General features: G+C 45.0%; 2 protein-coding genes across 2 annotated transcripts in view; both read left to right on the forward strand.

The window, feature by feature from the left end:
* The first annotated feature begins 4,729 nt into the window (after positions 1-4,729).
* IER3IP1 (immediate early response 3 interacting protein 1) lies at positions 4,730-9,507 on the forward strand. Its single transcript, XM_015652082.3, has 3 exons — positions 4,730-4,920; positions 6,427-6,528; positions 7,381-9,507. The coding sequence occupies exons 1-3, from the start codon at positions 4,830-4,832 to the stop codon at positions 7,434-7,436; spliced, it is 249 nt and encodes an 82-aa protein (XP_015507568.1). The 5' UTR covers positions 4,730-4,829; the 3' UTR covers positions 7,437-9,507.
* A 3,668-nt stretch (positions 9,508-13,175) lies between these two features.
* HDHD2 (haloacid dehalogenase like hydrolase domain containing 2) overlaps positions 13,176-21,061 on the forward strand; it is a 10,993-nt gene continuing 3,107 nt past the window's right edge. The window contains exons 1-3 of the mRNA XM_033520461.1: positions 13,176-13,396; positions 15,486-15,694; positions 17,928-18,012. Of these exons, the coding sequence (XP_033376352.1) occupies positions 13,296-13,396; positions 15,486-15,694; positions 17,928-18,012 (395 nt within the window). The 5' untranslated portion in view covers positions 13,176-13,295. The remainder of the gene's footprint in view (positions 13,397-15,485; positions 15,695-17,927; positions 18,013-21,061) is intronic.

Below are 21,061 nucleotides of genomic sequence, written 5' to 3' on the forward strand. Positions count from 1 at the left end.
TCTTTAACCTCCCCTCCAGCTCAAACCATTCCCTGATTCTGTGACAATTCTGTGCTCTGGGTGGTAGCAAGATGAGCAACAGCACGTGTGTCTGTGTCTGTTTCTGTTTCTGTGAGAGAGAGAGAGAACCAGGCAACAAAATGACATTTAAAGGCTGTTATGGTTACGGAGTCAAGTAATTTAGGAAAACAGCGTTGCTAAATTTAGGTGTAAATCCAAAATTGTGTATGGTTTTTCACTTTGTTCCTCAGTCCCCAGGCAGTCTTTTTTGTGTATGAAGCCCTATTCTTGTATTCTCAAATCTCAGGAAGGCTGTCAGGCTGTGTTTTTGGAGGGGTGGCTGTTCCTTTCTCAAATAAGCAAGGACAGAGGTGACCCATGAGTCATGGACAAGGCAAGGCTCTTTTCTGTACACAGCTGCTGACAGGTAAGGACCAGACACACATTCTCCCAAATGTACAAAATCTTACTGCATTCCCAGCTTTGATGCTTTAAAAAAAAAACCCATTGAGTGACATTAAACCAGTCACTCAATTTGTGCTTACCAGGGAAGTGTTACATCAGTCGGATGCACCATTAACTTTACAGCTCTTCGACAGCGCTATAGGTGTGATGAGTAAGGGATGACAAAGGCTTTAGTCTAACTGTGAAATTTAGCTATTAGATTTATTTATAGCACCTGGCTGAGACACAGAACCTAATCTTTTTCACATACGCAGAGATTTTCAGTTAACAAAATTACTTATGGTAGGAGTCGGTAAAAAAGCTGCCACCAACAAAATGCATTTCTTCCCTTCCAGCTTGGGATTGTTGGCCCCAGTTTCCAGACTTTTCTGTGTCCTCAAAATTTCCTTACTGATGATTGTATATCTGGTTATGTACAATGTCTAAAGAAGGAAATGGTTAAAGCTAGTTCAGAAAATAAAGTCAGAATATGGTGGTGGCAAGCGAGGTGAAGGGTATAGAGTCATAACAGCCTCCTTTGTCCTGGTATTTTCTCATCAGGATTAAACTCAATTGACCTTGAAGCCTCCCATGCAAGAAGCTTGGTTCTCATTAAGTGTAGGGAACAGTGAGACCCAGAGAGATGTGCTCTGAAAACACTGAATGAGAAACGGAGAGTAAAAAACACCAGTGCCTTCACAATACTTCACCAGCCTGAAGTTTAATCTTTTGACAATCTGTAAGGTGGTTTAAAACTCCCCTTTATGGTGATAGACTGCACCCTGCAGATGACACCAGGGGAATTTACTTTGCTGAAACACAACACCTTAATGAAGCTAAAAAAAAACCAACCCTTTCCTTCTAGTGCAAGCAACTTTATCTGGTTTTCCCTTCAACCACGTAATGTGATTCAGAGATAAGACTTGTGTGGTTGCTAAGTTGCCATGATGGATTTCACTAAGGGGAAAATCATGTCAAGTTTATGTCAGCTTGATGGCAGCTGTTCCTTGGAAATACATCTTAATTATGGGTAAAAATACTAAGCCATAACTTGTATACTTATTGCAAAAACCTAAGGGTTTTTTTTTTCCAGGGCCATAACTCTAAGCATTAGCTCTTCACTGAGGTTTGCATTTATTTATTTATGGGTTGGCTACTGTAAGGAGGTAGCCCAGGAAATGCTACTTGACAATGGTGGTTATTAGATGTCTATGTTAGTGACCCCCATATTCATCTGTATTTAATTATAGCATCACTGCCAGAATGCCCTAAGTTTTGTGTGAAGACAAAAGACAGCTCTGTCTGTGAGACCATCATATGTCACCACTCAGAACTTCTTAAAAATTAGTAGTGACCTTCGGGATGAAATTCTTCAGGCCAACATTGACTTTCTCTGCCTGTATGGAGTTTGGCAAACTCAAGGCAAGCCTCTTTTTTTTGTTTTTTACAGATGGAAAAAGATTATTTGAATTATAACACGCCCCACCCCCAAATTTTGGGTTAACAGGGATAACAAATTTTGGGGGTGGGGAGCTCTGGGCAACTAGAAATGGCGCCATTTTAAATGTTAAAATAGTGGGTTTTAGGAGTTTTGCAGTCATAGAAAATTTAAAAACCTAGATGAGAAATAAAGAAGCTGTGTTGGAATTCCTGAGCCTGCAAGTGTGTGTTCTCCTGTGACACTACACTTGAGTGTTCCCACTAACTGCTGACTTACAAAGTTAATCATACACATAAGAGTTTTCAGAACCAGAGCCAGCATTTGGGAAGAACAATGAGTTTTCATGTAAGTAAACACTTCAGTACAGGCTTCAAAAATATTGAGCTCACTGGAACTGAAATAGATGTTTTAGTCACTACCTTGAATTGAAACTATATTCCTTTTTGAGGCTGAAATGACAATGCTTTTAACCAGATGACAGAACTCTGATGAATATGCTTGATTCTCTATCTCCCTTGTTTAATAACAGTAATTTTGGGAGTAAACTATAAAGAAAATATGCTGTGGTTCCGACGGTGGGGTACTTTATCTTTATTTTAGTATTAAAATGTAATGTTATTTAACAGTAATTATTATTAAGATACACAATAGTGTGACACTGACTGTACCACAGTGGGTGTTTTGGAAAGGAAAGATGAACACAAGAAGAAGCTGAGGTGTGGGTTTCTTCACAGCTGATTCATATGGTGTCTGAGTGTCTATTGATTATATACACCTGACAATAATTGGAGTATCAGATCATCACTTGCTGTTGAGGGGATCTTCACACAGAGTGCAGAGACACAATATTTGTAAATGGCGAATATTTTGTCCAGGTTGTGTCAGAAGTCTGTGGCAGGGCAGGGAGTCGAGATGGGGTCTCTCCAGTCCACCACACTGAGCACAAAGTTATCTCCTCTGTTGGAGAGGATGGGTCTAATAACCATAACCACACAGTGATTATGCAAATCATTGTGCCCTGGTTGAGTAATAAAAGCTACCAACCATCCGGAGTTAAGGGGTTTGTGTACTGTGTGATTACTGGGAAATAAAATCAGGGGGGTTATGCAAATCACCCTTTTCAGCCCATCGGACTGAAAGAGAAAAAGGGAAAAAAAATGTCTACTGGTGCATCAAGAACTACACTGGGATAACTGTGTAACCACAATACAGGGATAACTATATAATTACAGTAGCTGTAACAGGGATACAGTATCCCTGAGCTCCAGTTGTGATTATTTTTGTTGTTTGACTGCAGAACCCCCCAGAAGCCCTGATCAATCCAGTGTTAAAGGTAATTGTTTTCTTTTGGATTCTGGTTTGGGTTCTGCAGCACTACGTGTTGGACAAACAGCATCTGGGATCTGGGCTGACTTTTGGCTAGAAACCTCAGTCAGGATAGAAGGAAAACCAGTGTATTGAGAAAACACATAGAAAAACCCCGGTGTACATAAGACTTAATATCAGTATAAGCTCATGTATTTTTGCATATGCAGTGTTTATGGTGTTTTATTAATTCTACTAGCACTGGATTGCTGATGATGGATGGCCAAGGGGGCTGCCCCACGCCGGACGATGTCTCACTGCCAGCTCCCACCACCGGGAGACGCCACGATACCGACGGAGGATGATGAGGATGAGCCTTACTCCCGCTCTGAATCCAAAGGGCACTTGCTACACGGCGAGCGGAGCTTCCCATGTCACAGCCTACGCTGTGAGGTCCACGGGGCTCCGAGAGATCCACGGACTTGAGAAATCCACGGGGCTCCGAAGGACCCACGGACCTGAGAAAACCACGGGGTTCCAAGGGAACCATGGACCCGAGGGACCCATGGATCCAGCGGACCCACTGGGCTCCTAGGAACCCATGGGGATCCGAGGGATCCATGGACCCGAGGGATCCACAGGGCTCCACGGGCTCCATGGACACAAGGGAACCATGGACCCAGTGAACCCAAGATGCTCTGACGGATCAATGGACCCAAGGGATCCAAAGGTCTCTGAACGACCAATGGACCCGAAGGATCCACAGGGTTCCAAGGGATCCATGGATTGAAGGAATTGACGGATCCGACGGACCCAAGGGGTTCTGATGCAACCACAGGGCTCCGAGGGATCCATGAACCCGAGGCATCCACAGACCCAATGAGCTCCGAGGGTCCCACAGGGTTCTGAGGGACCCAAGGACTCGAGGGCTCCACGGGACTCCAAAGTACCCACGAGCGTGAGGCATCCACGGATCCAATGGACCCCAGGGGCTCCACGGGACCCGCGGGGTTCCGAGGGACCCACGGAGTCGAGGGATCCACAGGCATCCAAGTGATCCATTGACCAGAGGGATCCATAAATCCAAAGGACCCAGGAGGCTCCAAGGATTCCCAGGGGCACCGAGGGATCCACGGGGCTCTGCGAGATCCACGGGCTCGAGGGATCCACAGGGTTCCGCCGGACCCGAGGGGCTCCGAGGGATTCGGGGTCCCGAGGGATCCGCGGGCAAACCCAGAGTGGAGCACGGCTGCCGGCAGCAGAAGGCCACGCCCACCAGGCCCGGCCCCCTGCCAGACCCCGCCCCTCTGGGGCGGGAACGGCGCTGCAGGGAGGCCACGCCCCCACAAAGCCACGCCCCGTGCGCCCCGGCGCCCCAAGCCACGCCCCGAATTTGCCCCGCCCCGCCAAGCCCCGCCCCTTCCATGCACACCCAACGCGCGGTCGCAGCTGATAGGCCTGCCCCTATTAAAAGCTCCGCTCCCAGCCCCTAGGATGGCTCCGCCCCAGCAGACCCCGCCCCCTCACGACCCGTGAGGGGAGGCTCCGCCCCCAGCCCCGCCACGTCTCTCTCGGGCGCCGCTCCCGATCCTGCTCTCGGTGCCGCTCCCGGTCCCGCCCCGCTCCGCCCCGCTGGGCCATGGCGTTCACGCTCTACTCGCTGCTGCAGGCCTCCCTCCTCATCGTCAATGCCGTGGCCGTGCTGCACGAGGAGCGCTTTCTTCGCCACGGTGAGCTGGGAGAGCCGGCCGGCCTGGGGGGTGGACGCGGTGGCCGCGGCCCCGCCGCCGCTGCCTGCCGGTGGGAGCAGCAGAGCGAGGGGGAGGGGTTTGGGATTCAGGGTGGGTTTGGGCTTTGGGGATGAATTCCCAGCCGCTTCCGTTCTACCTTTGTCTCTCTCTCTTTCCCCCCCCACCCATAATTGCCCTTTTTTCCTCTCCATTTTTAACTGTTTCACGCCCCTTCGTGCCGCGGCTCGGAATGTTCGGTGTCGTGCAAAGGTTTCCTTTATCTTGTCGTGCCTGGTTCTTGATGAGATGGCGGCTCTCGGCCCTTGGGATTCCCAGGGCTGGGCATGCTTGCCCTTCAAAAGAAGCCAAAGCCCTGCAAAACAGAGTAAATCCACCGACAAAGATCTGCAGAGCTGTGGGGGGAAAAAAAAATGGCCAATGATCCACGGTTTCCCAGTTCATTGGTGTGGAGAATCCTGACTTCTCCACGTCAGGCTGAGCCAGGATTTTTGGCAGGCGAGCAGAAAGGCATCCCTTTTTCCTGCTCCCCGGTTGGATTTGCTTCAAGGGATCTGCTCAGTTCGGGTTTGGGCTTTTCTTTTGCTCTCCTGACGAGCAGCTGGAATTAAAAAAGGGAGATGTGGGAACTAGTGGGATGGGTGAAGCCCCTTGTCAGCCTCGTGAGGCTTGGGAATATAGCTCCAGGCTTATCCCAGTGGGAAGCAGCCGCTGGCAAGGCTGGTGAGGGAGACCACTCGCCCACCACCCTTAGTTTGGTGCCAGGGAGATGAGAAAGGGAGAACAAAAATCATTCAAAAGTAGTCTGTGGGGGGAAAAATTAACAGAGTGGGCAGTGGATCTTGGGGTATTGAGGGCTGCTCCTTGCTCTGCTCATTCCTAAAATGATAAGGGCTGTGACCAGCAGGTCTTAGAAATCCCCGTGCCTGTCCCTGGTCCCATCATGCTGTGTCTAGGCATTGTAAAACTTCAGGACTTAGAAAAATTCCAAATTTTTTTCCTTGAAAGTTCTAATTATTTTTACAGCAGTTGCAAAAATCATCACCCCAATTTTGTAATTTGCACTGGCCGTTTTTCTCTCATGTGGCCTCTTCCTCAGTGCTGAAGCATCATCACTCCCAGCAATTGCTTGCTGTTTTCTTTTTCAAGACTATGAACATGTTGCAGTTGTTTTAGGGTTTATTTTGACAGCTGGTTTTTTTTAAGCCAAGATGAACTCATCTATTACTCTGGGCACACAGGGAACAGTGGCATATTGCAGAGGTGAGGGTTTTCTTTACAGAAACATGGATTTTTCATTCTTTAACGTGAGGTTTAGGAGCTTTCACCCTATTGTACTAAAATATGCTCGTGAAATAAAGCTAATTGGGTTGTCTGTGTTGGTATAAACTACATTCAGGATAAATTGCTCTTAAAAGTGCAGCATTTGTTGTGTGGTTTTGGGGTTTTTTTTTTCCTAACGTGTGTGTCTGTTTTTATGTGACCCAGTTGGCTGGGGAAGCGATCAAGGGATTGGAGGATTTGGAGAGGAACCAGGAATTAAAGCACAGCTGACAAACCTCATTCGATCAATACGAACTGTTATGAGACGTAAGGGCACAATATTTTCTATTATTATTATTACTATTACAATCTGTAATGTCTTGTTTCTGCACTAATCTGTACTTCCTCTAGGCCTGGGCTCTCTGTAAGGGTGCAGGCCTTGCCTGAAGGGCCCTAATTCTAATAAAAGTACAAAAACATTTCCTGCCTCTGGCTTGCATTTCTCCTGCTGGGCTTTTGCCTTCTCTTGGAGTTCAGCAGCTGGGAGGAAGCCTGATGATCAACCAAAGTATGCAATTAGTGTCAATCACCTTGTCTAAATCCAGTTTTATGGGAAGTACCGGTGCGGGAAATGTAATTCCGAGTTTCTGAAAGGCAAGCCAGGCTTATGTGCCTCAGAAGATGGAGAAAAATATACTTAATTTGTAAGTTACTGATAGTTCTTCATTATGAAGGACACCAAAAATTCATTTTGTAGATGATGGTAGAGAGGGAGAAACAAATGTTAACCTGTGTTGCCTACCACTCAGTAAAACTCGAAACATTTATTCTAAAGCACATTCTAAAGCCAAGGATAGAAACTGAATTTTAGATGGTTCACTTTCATTTGGAGAAAGAATTACTTGTGTTAAAGTTAAAACAAAGAATTAAAGGCTCTGGGTTAAAGTTAAAAAGGCTGTGGAAAAATATTTCTCCTGTTGCTTTCTATTAATGTCTAGTATCCTAGGATTTGAGCCTGGCTCCTTCCACTGCTCCCAGCTTTACATAGGAAAATTAAGTTTATTTCTAAAATTTTGACTGATCCTGCTCCTTCTCCCAAGGTTTTATGGAGCTCTGTCATTTTGTGATGTGAAAAGGAAAAGTCTCACAATTAATTTCTCTTTTTTTTCCCCTCTGCAGTGCCATTAATAGCCCTGAACTCCATCACAATCATTTTCCTCCTGTTGTTCGGTTGAAGACACCCAGTAGATATCCTTTGGACATCCAAAGAAGCCAGTTGCTGACCACCACTGCTCCGAGTTCCCTGGAATCCAGCATGGTTTAGCTGTCAATCTGACATTCAACTTAAAATAATAAAAGACACTGTTTCTATTTATCCCATTTCCTAATGTTCCCTTGCAGTTTCATTAAGCAGGATCACGGGATCAATGCAACAATGCTGCAAACACATTGGACTGTGACCAGTTCTGTTGCTGCCTGTTCATAGTGTTGATTAATTATTAGAGTAAATGTCATAGGATGTTGCAGTGACTGGCAATGGGCTGCAGCTTTTAAATGCCTCGTTACTCAGGGATGAATTTCCTTCAGTACGCTCTCCAATTTGTTTTTAAATTGAGGAAAACAGCAATCTGTTTGTTTCCATTTCAATTACTACCATGGAACTGTTTAAGAGAATATGAATTAGGCTCTAGAAATGTGTTATAAAGAATAGTTGTTATAAAGGATTGAAGTCCAGCTGAGATATGGAGGGAGATAAAACCAGCTGGGTAAAGTCCTGATTCAGGTTAACAGTGAAAGCTGAATTTTCCTTCTTTGATTGGGGATTTTTGTCTTCCAAGTCAGTATTTCATACTGATGGTGAAGTCAGTTGAAAATGGGTGCAATTGCAGTGCAAAACTGAAAAAAAAAAATATAAATTAAAAATTAAGAAAAAAAAAAAGCTGTACCTAGAGCTGGGTAACTCTCTGTTAACTTTGGGGATATTAGTGATTAACATTTGTTACTTTTCTGTCAAGGATTGTTATTATACTTTTTAAAATATGTATTAAACTTATGCGTGGTGATTACTGTGGTTGAAGTGGGGAACCATTTGTATTCTGTGCTTCCGGGAAACAATGCAGGGAGGTGAATTACCCTGTGCTTTTCAAATGCATTTATTTGTGAAAAATCTGCGAATTTGCAGCCTTTTCTGTTACTGCTCCTTCCCCTGCCCTCCATCATCATCATCATTTGTTAAATTAACAGCTTTAAAAGTGCAACTGTGTGTGTGTGTGTGACTTAGCAGTTCTGTCGCAGAGAATGCTGCTAATTGCTTTCCTACCAGGTATCTCATCTCAATTAAGACTGCTGAGTTAGGTCTGAATTGGAAAAGGTGATTCTCTTGTATCCTTTTAGAGAAGTTAGAATTCTTTGTCTGTTCCTCTGCTAAAGTGTTTTCCCTTAATTTTGAAGAGGGGAGGTCGAGGGAAACCAGTCAGTTTCATTATTTTAAAGCAGCTTAGTCAATCATCTTTTCTCCCGATGTCTTGATGACTAAAGCATATGCTGTTGTATATGAAGAATCTGTAAAATGTAAATGCATTTAATCATCTTCAATCACAGTTTTTTGCAGAGTAAAGTACATCCAGGAGAAGAGTTTTATGTTTTTTTCCTTTTTTCTTAGTGATTTTTGTAAATAAATCCTAAATTTGCAAGTTAAGCACTCTCTTTCCTAACTCTCTATCTGTGTACAGTGGGGATATCTCAAAACTCTGCTTCATCCTGTTCCAAATACCAGAGTTACTGCTCTTATATGAAATACATAATTTTTCCCTCATCTCTGTGGCACTTGGCAGTATCATGTCTCTGCTGTGGAGCTGTGTTTTGGTTTATGTAGCAAATCCAATGAGACGTGGTAACACTGTCCTGAGGCAGAACAGGATCTTCAGGATCTTTAAATTTTAAAACATGTGGATCTGTTACAAGCAATTCCTTTACGGTGATCTTTGTGTCAATCAGAGGTGACGAGTGTTACAAATACATATATTGGCTTTTCACAAAATACTGAAATGGATGTTATATATATATAATGTTAAAGTAATTTTGCTTTAGTTTTTTATTTCTATTAACTGAACTTAGGCAAAGTAGTGGAATAGCTGCTGGTTATGCTTGAACTGCTGCTCGGTTGGGATAACATCCGATGCACACATGATGAAGACCCCTGCTACTGATATGCCAACAAACACACAGCCATTAAACTTCACTTTATTTTCGTCTCCTATTGCCCTTTGTTAAACTTTTATTTTATTAAACTTTATTAAAATTTTACCAGGAAAGTGCAGCTCATTTTTCACAACGAGGGTCCAGCCTGGCTCAGTTTTCACAGATCTGTCTTCCATGGAAATGGAGCAATCTGTGTGTGGAACATTTTGCATTCCTGTGAAATTTTTTTGGAGAGAAAAGCGGCAGTTGATGTTTGCGTGGCTGTGGCACTGGAAGCGAGTGCCCAACCGTAACTCCATTTCTGCCTCTGTTGACTGTCAAAACTTAATTTGTTCTTCCTGAAATAAAAGCCAGTACTAAAGATTACAAGCAGCAGCTTCAAAATAAAACGGGTGAAAAGTGAATTTCTCCTTGCTGTGCTTCCAGAGGGGCTGCACGCATGGGCAGAGCCAGCTGGGCAGGTGCAGAGAGAAGGAGCCGCAGGAATCCCACGTTGGAGGCAAAACCAGGACGAGTTCCACCTGACAGGTGAAAAATAGCGATTCAAAGTGGGGCAGCAGCCAAGGACCAGGTGTGCAGGTACCGAGCAGAGAGAGGGTGAGGGGAGTGCAGGGACAGCCGAGGTCTGTCCCCTCCTGTGGCTTCCAGCCCTTCTGGAACAGCTCTGCAGCTAAAACTGCAAAAAAACCATGGAACATGCAAAATAAAGTTATTACATATATATACACCTTATATAGTAGTATATATACATACATACATGCACCTTAGTAGTAGTTTGTAAATATGTATGTTACATTTATAGATTAAAATTCTTATTACAAAAATATATAAACGTATAAATGTAGAATTATAGGTATAAAAATATATTTCTATTCCTATGTGAATAATGTAAGTGGATTAGTCACTATGGACATATTATGAATGTAATTTAAAACATTCAATTGTAGATATATAATGGGAATAATTTATTCCCAGTACATATATATATATATATTTATACACACACTGGTTATCATGGATATATTATGGGTATTATGTATCCATATATAGATATAACATTTTGTATATAACGTTTATACAAGCATAAATATATTTATAATAATAATATCGACATATGGATATATTATTATATATAATAACCATACAGGACATGGTATATCCACAATATAAAGATTATTTATATATTATTGATAATGGTTTATGGCTATCCATAATGTATGGCTACCTATATAAACATTTCCATATAGGATATAAGGGATATAATTTACATTATTATGATCATATCCACATATGATATGATTTTAAATTGTATATCTAGGATAAGGAGGCTGTAACAGGTATAACGATAGGGATATAATGGATAGAACGGGTGTAATTTTTACAATTTAGAACCATTAACGAAGCTCTCAGGGCCCTGCGGGCTGCCCCCCGCGCTGCCTGTCGCGACTGCCGGACGCCGACCGGCGAGAGGCCCACTGAGGGCTGAGGTCGGTATTTATTTATGACAATAATCATTACATTTTGTTTTTCATTTGCCGCGCTGGCGGCGGGCGGACCCGGCGCGGGGCTGGGCGGGCGCGGCTCTACCAGGACCCCGCGGGCGGCGGGCAGAGCGCAGCGGCGGCGGCGGGAACGGGTCAGTGCCGGGGGAGCCGCGCTCCCTGTTACCCCCTCTCCTCCGTGTGGGCGCGTCCGCCGCACTCGGCCGCGAACGGGTGGGCGGAACCATCCGAGTCAGGAAAAGGGGAGCTCGCGGCGGTCGCGACTCCCCCGGTAGGGAATGGGCCAGCCCGTGTGCCCGTTGTGAGCCTGCGGGAAGGGGCGGTACCATCCGCGCGAGACGGGGGTTTTGTGGGACGGGAGGGCACATCTCTGTGCCATCAGAATCCTTCCATCGAGCATATGTATTCCAGAGACATATATAACCATATCTATTTTTATAGAATTTATCCCTCTTTCCCTTAGGTTGTGTCTTGTTGTGTTCCTCGTGTCCTTGTCCCAGAGACCGGGGCTGGGGGGTCCCTTTGTCCTGACAAGGTGAGTTTTCTTTGGGATGTGATTATGAAAACGGCGGTTCTGGAGGCCTTTTAGAACTTCTTCGGCACTTCATGAGCTTTTTCCTTAAAATTAGGCTGTGCTAGAAACTGGCTCTTCAGATAACTTCCATATTTCCCAGATAAATATGTTGTGAACAGGAGAAGCAATGGAAATGTAGGGCAAAAATAAAATAACAGTAACAGTAGTAGTAGTAATAATAATAGTAGTAGTAGTAAGTTCTGTTGAAATTGATGAAGCTCCTTTAGGAGTTCTCAGCTGTGTGTTCTCAGCATGTAATTTTGGATTTCATATCAACAGACGTACAGTAAAAGAAGCACTTTTATTTTGAGAGCCAGCATGAATAATGGTAGTGGAATATCAAAATTTCGTGGTGTGTGTGTTTGTGTGTGTGTGGTGTACCTGAGACAGCAAGTTCACATGACCTTTTATAAAACTGTCTGCAAATATAAAACTGACAGAAATTTATTAGGGCAGGTTCCAGTCATGGTGTTGACTACTCCTCTTGACTTGTACTTTTTAAAAGTATAAACATGCTACATGTTGTCTGTAACCAAACCAGCTGAACACATAATTGTGGTCACTTGTAGGGTTGGCAGATCCCAGAGTGGTTTGGGTTGAAAGGGACCTCAAAGCCCCTCCAGTGCCACCCCTGCAATAGCAGGAACACCTTCCCCTGTCCCAGGCTGCTGCAAGCCCTGTCCAGCCTGGCCTTGGACACTGCAGGGATCCAGGGGCAGCCCCAGCTGCTCTGGGCACCCTGTGCCAGGGCCTGCCCACCCTCCCAGCCAGCAATTCCTTCCCAATATCCCAGCTGGGCCTGCCCTCTGGCACTGGGAAGCCATTGCCTGGGTGCTGTCCCTTCATCGCTTGGAAATGGTCTCTCTCTGCCTTTCCTTTCCCTCATGCACCGGAAAGCCAAAATCCGTTCACCCCAAAGCTTCTCTTCTATAATCCCAACTCTCTCAGCCTTTTCAGATGGTTGTTGTCTAATGATAGGAGAAAATCTTGTAGTATTAGTGCTGTATTGGACATATTCTGAGAAACAGCTCCTCGGACTTGTTAATGGAGCAAAATTCAGTGTTTGCAGCACACATGAGGGGAAGCGTTTGTTTTTGGAGACAGGTGTTTGTTTTTCTTTAGCCAGGTGACTCAAACATCAGGTCTCTGTTCCTTCCCTGGTGCCTTTACCCTTCAAATGCTGGGTTTTATTTTGAGCTTAGTCTGTGGAACCAGAAAAACAGGGCCTGGCTGTCCCTTTTGCAAGACCCTTCAAGGTGCTGGATATGTGTGAGTCCTGAGAGCTTCCAGGCTAAAAATCTGCAAAGTCCTGACTGTTAGCACTGAGCAGCCTCAGAGTGGATGTGGTGTGGGCTGCATCACCCTAGGTCTCTCTTGCAAAAATAAAATTAACAATATCCACTTTGTCAGAGCATTTTGAGGTTTACAGCCAGAGCGCTGTGTCTTTATTTTCACTGTTGGTGTAGCTGGGACTTACTGAAATATTCTTGCTGAATTGACCAATATTGCCTTGAGCCAGCAATCCCAGACCTTCTCCCCAGCACCCTTGAGTCATTCAGAAAACTTCATTTTATTTTGTTTTGATGCACTTAAAGAACAAACAGCACCTGATTCCCACAGGGTCTTTTGGATAAAAACACCACCCCATCAATTATGTGGGTTTTTAAAAAAATTCTTCCTTTTATCCCCCAACTCAGAAGGGCTTATTTCATGCTGTGAGCGGTGTTGGCAGCAGTGAGGTGCTTGTGGAGCCTCTGGGTGCTGTCCCTGCTGTGTGCTCAGCGCTCTGGGGCTCCCTTTGCCTGTCCCAGGGCGCGATGTCGGCGCGGCGCGCGCTGAAGGCCGTGCTGGTGGATCTCAATGGAACCCTCCACGTCGAGGACTCGGCCGTGCCGGGAGCCCAGGAGGCCCTCAAAAGGCAAGTTTCCCCTCTATTTTTTTAGGTTTCCTCTGGGAGGTTGTGTTTTTGCTGATTGCTCAGAGGGGTGGGTGAGTGGGGCAAGCACACGGACAGATCCTTCACCCTGTGTTAATGCCAGGAGAGCTCAGCAAAGGGTGGAGATAGTGGTGTCACCCTGCTGCTTTCCTCAGTGGCTCCTTCTGTGTTTTCTAAGCCTTTTCTAGACGTAAACCCCCCAATATTCAAGGTCTCTCCACTGATTCACATGTGAGACAGCCATAGCCAAAGTGGAATTCAGGTGAATTACCCCAAAATCAGTTCAGCTGAACTGTTCCTGATCATCTGTCAGATCTTTTAGATCTGTGCTGAGATAAAGTGGGATAGCAAAGCTTGGTCTAGTGAGCAAGGCAACCTCTGCAGAGTTCTCATTTCATTCAGACAAGGCTTTTCTCAGTTATTACTGTTTTTATAGTCTCTTTCTGCTAGGTAGACAACCTCTTTTTTATTTTCTTTTGTAGGAATTTCAACACATTAATAACCAGGACAGTTAACTCTTTCTCTTGTGGTGAAAGGATGCCTAAAGACACTGAGGCACAGAAAAATTATTTATTCCAACCAAGTCAGTGATGAAATAGGACACATGATCCCAGGAATGTGTGGTGTTTTCCTGGAGAAGACATCTTGCAATGGGCGAGGAAAAAATCCCAAATTGAGAGTTGATATTTTGGTGAATGAAGGAGGACACTTTAAGATTCTGGGTCACTAAAGATTAATGAGGATTTAGGAGCAGATCTGAACTCTGTACTGGAGCTGAATGGGCTGCTAAGGGTTTTATACAGCTGGACTGTCACTCAGAGGAGAAGTTCACAGAGGGATTAGAAAGTTGCATTTCCCACAGGTAATGCTGTGGAAATGATTATGTCCTTAAGACATAAAACTGCAAGGAAGTAAAAACTGCTGAAACACTGGATACTCATTCATTGCCCTTTCAGTCCCTGCACCGTGTTTCTTGCTGCAGGGAGAACTTGTGCCAGGTGAGAGTCAGTGTTCTTGAAAATCCATATTGTATATATGTGCTGTCACAGCTATGGAGAGCAGCTGTCAGAGAATAGCCAGGTCTTTTGGCTCAGAGGTTTGGAAAAAATTATCATCCCGCTCTCTTTTCTGCCAGTCCATGTCCCTGTCCTTCCCAAAGAGAAGCTGGAAGGAATGACATGCAGCTTGCTTAGGAAATAAATGGAGAGATACATATTTTAGGGTTACTATGCTCATTGAGGTCCAGAGGGAAAAATAATTTTAATTTTTGTTTTATTATCAACCAGGGGACATTTTAACCAGCTCATACCTGTGAAGGGCTGGTATAAAACAAGAGATAAACAGGAGAAGGAAGTGGCAGGTGCAAGTCTCCAACTTCATTCTGATGTTCTCCACACAGTCCTGATGCCTGTGTTTGTTCCTATAGCAACAGAGAAAGTGATAGTGGGGGAATAATTAAAGGGAATGCTGCTGAAACTGTCACTTAAAATTATTTGATTGTTTGGTAGCATTTACTGTCAGCACAGGGCAATAATGTGGTTTTATGTGATACTGGTTTTCCTCAGGAAAGGGGGAAATGGCTGCAGAAGCTGACATAAAACCACCACCAAGGTAACACAGGCTCCTGGAGCATCCTGAACGAGCCACGGCTGCTGGGAAATTCACCCAGCAGTGGAGTTCAATACATTAATTCAGCAACAAGATTCTTTTGTTTGCTTATTTTGATCAAGAAGAGGGACTGGGTTATTTATTGTGCAGAAGGAATAAAAAGGCTTTTCAAATTAGTTATCATAGATGTGCTGGCTGCTACTGTGAAGAGGGAATTGGAATCACTGTTTTCCTCAGGATTTTTTTGTGGTAGATGAGGGAGAGGAGGGGAGGATGACTTGTCTTGGTCTGGGAGGCATAATTCTTGCTGTCTCTTCCACGTGACAGAGGTTTTTTGTGTGGCACCAGTCTTCTGTGTGGTCTTTTGGTCTGCAGCCTTTAGGGCTGTTTTTAGCCCCAGAGAGAAGCACTGGTGTGAGAACAGGAGGAGCCTGTGTCCAGTTTCCCCCTCTGTGCCCTGCAGGCTGCGCAGTGCCCCGGTGACCGTCCGGTTTGTGACAAACACCACCAAGGAGAGCAAGAGGGACCTGCTGGAGAGGCTGACAGGGCTGGGCTTCGACATCGCTGAACATGAGATCTTCACCTCCCTGACAGCAGCCAGGAACCTCCTGGAGCAGCAGCAGGTGCGGCCCCTGCTCCTGGTGGATGATAAGGCCCTGCCTGATTTCACAGGTGAGGTGCTCAGGAAACAGCACAATGAGTGAGCAACAGTTAATGTTGCTCATTAACAGCGAAGGAAACATTGTGCTCTTGGTCATCTATAGACCACCAGCTGTGGTGGAGCCTGAAATGTGGAATTTTTCAGGGTCATAAATGTCCTGTCTTCATTTTAAATCAAACATTGAACAGCCTAAAATTATATTTTCTTGAGGAGCAGTGGAAATGGCAGCCAAGGCCTTCAAATAGTCAGGAATTCACGTAAAACTCAGTGCTTTACATTAATTTCCAGTGCAAAATATGAAGTCACAGTTATCACTAGGTAATGATTTATTTGCTTTATTGGACCTACCAGTGCTGATTTTTTTAAAGCCAAGATGTGTCAATCTGTGCAATACCTGACTTCCAACAGAGGTTTTACTCATAAAGAGCTGAAAAAACCAGTGTGTAGGCACACACAGCAGGCTGTTTCCTTGTTAGGTTATTACTGAATGCAAAATCTCCAGGCAATTATTGCTTATCTTATACTGAACATTTAGGTTTCACCCCTTGGTACTTGGATACATTCACTGGTGACACAAGGTTCATTGCCCTCACTCCTCTAAATTCTCCTTCCTAAAGACTTGGTTAAAACCTGCTTTGCTTTCAGATGCTCCCATTTCCCTCCCTCAGCAGGAAGGGGAGCAGAAAGTGACGTGTTCTCACTTGGGCATCAAGAGTAGCAAAGATACCCATGTTTTAACATACTTAGACTTGAAAGCTGTATACATTACAAGCAAATTTCTTTATTTAAAGTCAAGACAGCAGAAGTATGGATGGCTTGGCCTGCTCTTGCCTTAAAACTGGAATCTTTGGGCTGTGTCATTTACATAGGTTCTAATCTTGCCTGGATCTAGGAATTTCCTGTTAAATTTTGGTGCCGTAGTCTGGTCAGAAATCTTCAGAGATGTCAATGCTCAGGAGTGAAGCCTCTGTGAGAGCAGTGAAACCTGGTGATCTGTTCTACCTAACATCATATCCAGAGAAATGTGCCCCCAGCAATATTCTGTATTTGTGCTCCCAGGAAGGCGCTCCTGTGTGAGAAACAGCAGCAGCAGCAGCTCTTTCACTGGCAGCATTTAAATCAGCTCGGTCTCCATGGTTTTGGGATCTTTCCATTAGTTTTTCAGCAGCCAATGCTAATTTTGTACAAGATGGCACAAACAGAGGTATCTTGGGGGCACGCTGGTGCATCATCTGTATCGCTTGGGTCTGGAGTGGGTTGTTTGGTTTGTTTTTGCTACAAGGGCTTTGGCTCGCATTTCTTCATTGCTGCTCTTAGAACATTTCAGTACAGTGGAGAGTGCTTCAGATTCCTCTTAATGGCTCCTATTGAGCTGTTCTTGGCTAATCTTCTATTAAAGTTGGTCACAGGCAGATGAAGGAGCCCTTTCCTGTTTTAAGGACACAGATGTTTCCACAAATCCACCATGGCACCTCTGAATGGATGTTCTGCTGGCTGGGCTACCTGAGGGATGTGCAGCAGGAGACTTCAGCTAGCAGAGCCAGCCAGGACCTCTGGCTGTCCTGGGAAAGGTGCAGAGGGTTTGAAGGTGGAACAAAATCCTCAGTGAGTGCAGGATGCAGCTGATAACATGCTGTTAGTAGAACCCTCCTGCTGGTGCTGCTCTGCTTCCACTGCTGGGTCTGTCCAGGAATGGGACTGCAGTTCTCAAGGGCCTTAATCCACTTTGAAAAAAGACCTTCCAGAAAAGCCCAGATTAATCTAGAGTAACAACTGCTGGGCCATGCTGCAGTGCCATATTTATTGTCAGAATCAGATGCATGGAACGACAGTCAGTGTGACTCCTGTAACTGGAGGGAAAAAAACTGGATGGGATTCACTTGAATTCCTGCCTTACTGTCTTACAAAGCACCTAAATATATGTAGAGAGGGATTCTCAGATGGCAAGCAGTCATTCAGTTGAAACAGGGATTTTTGTGTCCTGCTGCATTTCAGTGGGAGCAGTGACAGAATCATCCCACAGCTGCTGTTAAGACTGTCCAGCTCCTGGAGGATGGAATAGACCAGCACCTTTTCCACAGATGATTTCTTCATCTATAAAAGACATAAAAGCAGAGTCTGTGATATGATTGTGTTGGAAAATGCTTGTTTTTGCCTTAAAGTGATTAAACAGACTTTGCTGACTGTAGGCTGCTAAGTGTGAATTAAATCCTGTCTGCTCAGAGTCTTGTTCTGATTTCCCAGGGATTGGCACGGATAACCCCAATGCAGTGGTGGTGGGACTGGCTCCTGAGCACTTCCACTATGAGATGATGAACAGAGCCTTTCGGTAAGGCAGCCCCTGGCAGGGGCTGGAGTGGGGGCTGTCTTGTGCTGGGCTCTCTTTCTGGGAGGAAAAGGGTGGTAGGAATATCACACATTATTGTGCCACAGTATATGTACCACATATTAGTGGCAGCATGTGAGGAAGCCACTAATCTTGGTAGATTTAGATTCTTCACCAGGATCTTCAGGCAGTCCAGACCTTATTTTTACAGCTTTCAGTCTAAATAAACTGCAGAAGTGCTGTCTTCTGAGGGGAAAAGTTAGTAATTCATCAGGGGGAAGTACACAAAAACAGGGATGTGGGGAAGCATTCACAGAATTATTTGGGTTGGAAAATACCTCCAAGCACATCAAGTGCAACCTGTGACCAATCCCCACCTTGTCACCAGCACAGAGCTCTGAGTGCCACCTCCAGGGATGGGAGCTCCAACACCTCCCTGGGCAGCTCCTTCCAATACCTGATCACCCTTTCCATGGGGAAATTCCTCATGTCCAACCTGTACCTGCCCTGGCCCAGCCTGGGGCCATTTCCTCTTCTCAAGAGGAGAGGCAGATTCTGTGTTCAAAGCCCAGCCTTCAGAACCTGTGTGCTACAGGGAATGAAATCCAGTATTTAGGGCAGGTTATTCCTTACCTGGCTAATGCAGGATATCCAGCAATATCTTCTGAAGTATCTTCAATTCAGGAGTGGCCAGCACAACTTGGGCCAGGTGGACTATGGAGCTGATCTCGAGTGTTTTATTTTTGCCTCTAGGCTGAGGAGTAAGTCAGATAGACTCCATCTGTGACCACCCATGAGCCAGGCTGCAACAGTGTGTGCAGAGCCATGTGTCCTTCTCCTTCTGGCTTGACTCCACACTCTTGATTTTAACTTGAAAAACCTTCAGGTTTCAGACACTGGATGTGAGCCTGTAGCTGAGTGATGTGTGTGATGAGCCCTTTCCTATCTTTGCTCACAGGATGGTGGCTACCACACAGATTTGCACCTTGAAATCCAGTGAAAACCCAGATATCAAACACCTTAACCTGTCTTCATAACCATAAAATTTGAAGAGGGAGTATCGAGTACTGCCCACCAGTGTCTTAGGGAGGTTTCTTGGAGTAGGAGGCCGATTCCCTCCTCATCTGCTGCCAATTCCATGTTATATCAACAGATGTTGACCCAAACAACTGACCCTGCCTGCCTTGTTAGTGAACCTTGCTGAAGGCATTGATTTGGGTTTTTACTTTGGGTCATGTGTGGACTCAATTTCACAACTGCATGAGCTTAACCTATTGAGTTATCCCAGTGCTAACATCATTAAACTTATTCATATATCTGTCCTGAATATATTGGTTGTTGAATAATATCCGTTGTTTGCTTCGGGCTGAAGATCAGGATACATAAAAAAACCCAGGATGGGCTCTGTCTGACCTGTAACACCTCACTGATTTCTTCTAGGTTTTTCTCCCAGTCCTCTATAGGGAATAAACTTTTGCTGGTCTCAGTTCTGTTAGGCCTGATGGAAGCACTGACCACTGGCACTTTCTCTTCCTGTTGAGCCTTGCCCTATTCCTTCTCCTTTACTCAGATAATTAAGTCACTTGGGATTTGCATTGAAATTGGAATTGCATGGGGATTGCAGAACTCTGAGGTGAATCTGATTAAATGCAGGTATCTAAGTTCAGGTTGCTGTGCTGTGCTGTGTCTGTGCTGGTGATCTGGGCTCTGGAGGGATAAGGGAGGCACTTCAGGGCATTTTTTTACCTAATAGTGCTTAAAATAGGACAGTTGAACTGTGCCCTAGGAGAGCCTTTTCCTCTGCACTGACTGTGAGGAGCCCAGGCTGACTAATTACGTGGTAGGCAACTATTCCATTGACACCCAACATTAACTTAGGTAAATCTAACCCAACATGAGTCCCAAAACGAGATTCACAGAGTCTGGCCGTTCTCCAGGCACCACTTGAAATGACTGAGACTAAATTTCTCTTCCTGTGTAAGTGGGATTTTGATGCCATGTTTAAGAGAATTCTCTCAGGTGAGATCTCTTGCAAACTGCTGAATGTAGTGGTTGTAGTGATGCTGTCAAATTAAATTTTCCTGTGTCCTAGAGGCATCTTCCCGTCATGAACATGTCTGGCTGCTCACAGAAGCACAACCCAGCTCTCTTCTTGTTCAGCTTGCTTTAGAATGCATCGATTCAATAGGAGTGTTTTGTGATAATTAAGTGAAATGAAATATCATTTATGTCCTGCTCAGAGCTTCCAGGCTGCTCTGCAGACATCCTCCAAGGAGAATCCAGTTCACCTCAGCCAGCCTCTTACAACAGGGGCAAAGGAAGACTTTGTTTTCTTAAAGGCTTTTGTTTTGTTTTTAATTTTGTAAATCAGAGGTTAAGGGGAAAATGAATCCTCCTTTCTGCTGTGAGAATAACAGCCAGTGTTTCACACTGTTGTGATAAAGATTGGAATGGCCTGCATTGCCTGGAGAAAATGAAGATCAAAGGGGAAAGGTTTGGCAGTCCAGATGCTGTCTGGAGAGCTCTTGTTGCACTGAGACTTGGGAGGAGGAGAGGACTGCAGTAATAGTGCTGTGCTTGGTGGACCAGGAGCATTCCTCTAGTGCAGCACCCACACAACTACCCTTTGCTGCAGGACAGGGGGATGCAGTGTCTGCTGCAAGGAAAATCTGCAGGGTAGATAACAGAAATGTGAGAACCAAAGATGAGGTGCAGGTTCTGTGGAAGCAAGCCTGCTCAAACTCCCAGGGTTAACAGGGAAATTTAGAGGGACGTGAATGTGTCAAATGGCTTTGAGGTGTTTTAATGTAACTTGTTACTGTAATTCCTTCAAAGTTAAAATATAAAGTTAAGGTCAAATGATTCATCCTGTACCTGTAAGAAATTGTTTCCTGTGAGGGTAGTGAGCCCTGGCACAGGTTTCCCAGAGCAGCTGTGGCTGCCCCTGGATCACTGGAAGTGTCCAAGGCCAGGCTGGACAGGGCTTGGAGCAGCCTGGGATGGCAGGCAGGGGGTGGAACTGGATGGGCTTTAAGATTCCTTCCAAGCCAGA

This window comes from Parus major, chromosome Z (genome assembly GCF_001522545.3).
Source record: "Parus major isolate Abel chromosome Z, Parus_major1.1, whole genome shotgun sequence".
NCBI lineage: Eukaryota > Metazoa > Chordata > Aves > Passeriformes > Paridae > Parus > Parus major.

Bases quoted from the DNA above. Each gene is read 5' to 3' on its own strand.
- IER3IP1 (XM_015652082.3), top strand. From the start codon at position 4,830: ATGGCGTTCACGCTCTACTCGCTGCTGCAGGCCTCCCTCCTCATCGTC. The intron at 4,921-6,426 runs GTGAGCTGGGAG...TATGTGACCCAG, and splicing joins GGAGCGCTTTCTTCGCCACG to TTGGCTGGGGAAGCGATCAA. The intron at 6,529-7,380 runs GTAAGGGCACAA...TCCCCTCTGCAG, and splicing joins AATACGAACTGTTATGAGAC to TGCCATTAATAGCCCTGAAC.